Genomic DNA, 2,534 nt, shown 5'->3' on the forward strand with positions numbered 1-2,534 from the left:
TAGAAACAGGCTTATGCTCTTAAATTTATCATTCTCCTGCTGTGGTAATTAGGAGACTTTCTAATCCCTAGGAGAAGGCAATACAGGACCAGATCACTGCCCAAAATGATACCCTGCTTCTAGAAAAAAGAAAACTTCAGGAGCAAGTCATAGAGCAAGAACAGTTGATCCACAGCAACAAATGGACGATATCTTCCATCCAGAGCAGGTAGGTGCCATCCTGCCTGGAGCCAATGAACTCCACAACAGGATGTTTCTCCCTCAACAAAGAGATGGTTCTAGAGGCTGTCCTTTGAGTTTGTAACCTACCCTATAACTCTCGCTCTGCTGTCTGCTGTTTTCAGCAGATCATACAAGTGGCAGAAATTGTTAAATCAAAGAGAAAAATATAATGGAGGAGGCTGGTTGGCTATTTAGATAGGCTGTTTCATAATGTCATTGCCTCACTGAGGACTTGGCTGTGTGCATTCCGGCCTGTCATTTTGTGTGTGTTGATCCACATTTTTATTATTCAATACCTATGGAATCAAGGTAGAATAAGAGAGAATTAGGCTCACAGAAGTAACTTAAATTCATGAAATCCACAGGATACCAGTGTATTAATTTTTAATGAGAAATATTATAAGCAGAAAATAAGTTACATTTCAGCCAGCCTGAGCATTCCCTTCTTCATAGGAGACTTTAATTATAATCAAAGAGAGTGGGTTGATGTTAACAAATAATGTCACCAATAATAATTGGAATGATTAAGATTTGTCTGAGCAATTACTATATGCTAGCTCTCTCATTCATTTAATCCTAACACCAATCCCAGAAGAGAGGCACTATTAGCCTTATTTTACAGATAGGAAGCCAAGGTCTAGAGAGGTGAGGGAACTCACCCAGCCCAGTCAATGACAGAGCAGCATGTGGACCTCAGCAGCCTGGCCCTAGACCATAGCACCATAATCTGGGGAGAGGACTGCCAAGCAGACTGGAATGTTCTTGTCCACTCCTTTGGGCACACATCTCTGGGCAGGCTTGGAGAATCTCTGATGATCTTTTACTCTCTGTGTCTCCCTTTTAGATGTCCTATATAAATCACTGCTCTTCTCAAACTGTCATAGCTTCTGACAGTCAGGATCTAACACAATTAACTCATTACCTTTGCATTAACATGAATAATCTTTCTACCTTGCCCTACTGATGACACAATCGCCTGGATTGAACTTGAATGTTTTCCTTAGAGTAAGTTTCTTCCAAGGAGTATTTCGTCATTTCACAGATAAGGAAACGGAGGCTCAGATTTGTCACAACAGTTTATATTTCATCAGGTTGCTATGCATATTAAATGAGCTAATACATGAAAAGTTTTAAGTGCTTATGGTGTGGGTAGGTTACATTGCATAAAGTACATGGCAAGTACTTGAAACATGGTTGCTGCTACTGCTACTACTATTTCTACTTCACAAGAAATCAGAAGCAGATCAGTATGAGAACAGAACCAGATACAAGCTATGTAGCTACAATATTTGAAGGGATACAGAGCCTCTCTTGTTTCATTCCCATCCCTAAATGGGATCATATCCTTCCTTAAATTTTTCAAGGGCTAGAATTAATACTCTTGTACATGTATTTAATAACCATGTACAGCCCAAAATCTTATTAACTTTTACTTCGTGTATTAGGGTTCTCTTAGAGGGACAGAACAGGAGATATATATACACACACACACACACACACACACACACTCCCATATGTGTGTGTGTATATATATGTATGTATGTATATGTAAAGGAGACTGTGTGTGTGTGTGTGTGTGTGTGTGTGTGTATATATAAAGAGGAGTTTATTAAGTATTAACTTACATGATCACAAGGTCCACAATAGGCTGTCTGCAAGCTGAGGAGCAAGGAGAGCCAGTCTGAGTCCCTAAACTGAAGAACTCAGAGTCCTGTGTTCGAGGGCGGGAGGCATCCAGCATGGGAGAAAGATGCAAACTGGGAGGCGAGGCCTGTCTCTCTTTTTCACATCTTTCTGCCTGCTTTATATTCACTGGAAGCTGATTAGATTATGGGTGAATCTGCCTTTCCCAGCCCACTGACTCAAATGTTAATCTCTTTTGGTGACACCCTCACAGACACACCCAGAATAATACTTTGTATCCCTCAATCCAATTAAGTTGACACTCAGTATTAATATCACACTTGGTCTTGGAATATGGTGGGAATTATTCTGTCAAACTTGCTTCTAAAATCTGGACAGTGGTCTAAGATCCAGAGCCAGTGGGAATGTAGTTTTGGGTTTTTAGTAATGATACAGAAATTTCTAATCATGCCACTGATTTATGCCATTCTTAGGGTACTTTACATGGATAAAGAAAATAAGCAATTACAGGAAAATAGTCTTCGTCTCACACAGCAGATTGGCTTCTTAGAGCGAATTATAAGGAGCATCCATATTCGCAGAGGAGAGGTAAGATGTGTGCTTCCTATTGGGCCTGCCTTTAATGTGAAGTTCGGGTTGCTACGGCTGCTGTGCTGTCTTTTCCCTTC

General features: G+C 40.3%; 1 protein-coding gene across 1 annotated transcript in view; it reads left to right on the forward strand.

The window, feature by feature from the left end:
* Positions 1–2,534, forward strand: part of LOC105555116 (coiled-coil domain-containing protein 30) — a 35,254-nt gene that overhangs the window by 5,023 nt on the left and 27,697 nt on the right. The window contains exons 3-4 of the mRNA XM_012001910.1: positions 72–208; positions 2,340–2,454. Coding sequence (XP_011857300.1) covers positions 72–208; positions 2,340–2,454 — 252 coding nt within the window. The remainder of the gene's footprint in view (positions 1–71; positions 209–2,339; positions 2,455–2,534) is intronic.

The sequence above is a fragment of the Mandrillus leucophaeus genome, unplaced genomic scaffold, assembly GCF_000951045.1.
Source record: "Mandrillus leucophaeus isolate KB7577 unplaced genomic scaffold, Mleu.le_1.0 Scaffold67, whole genome shotgun sequence".
In the NCBI taxonomy this organism is placed as follows: domain Eukaryota; kingdom Metazoa; phylum Chordata; class Mammalia; order Primates; family Cercopithecidae; genus Mandrillus; species Mandrillus leucophaeus.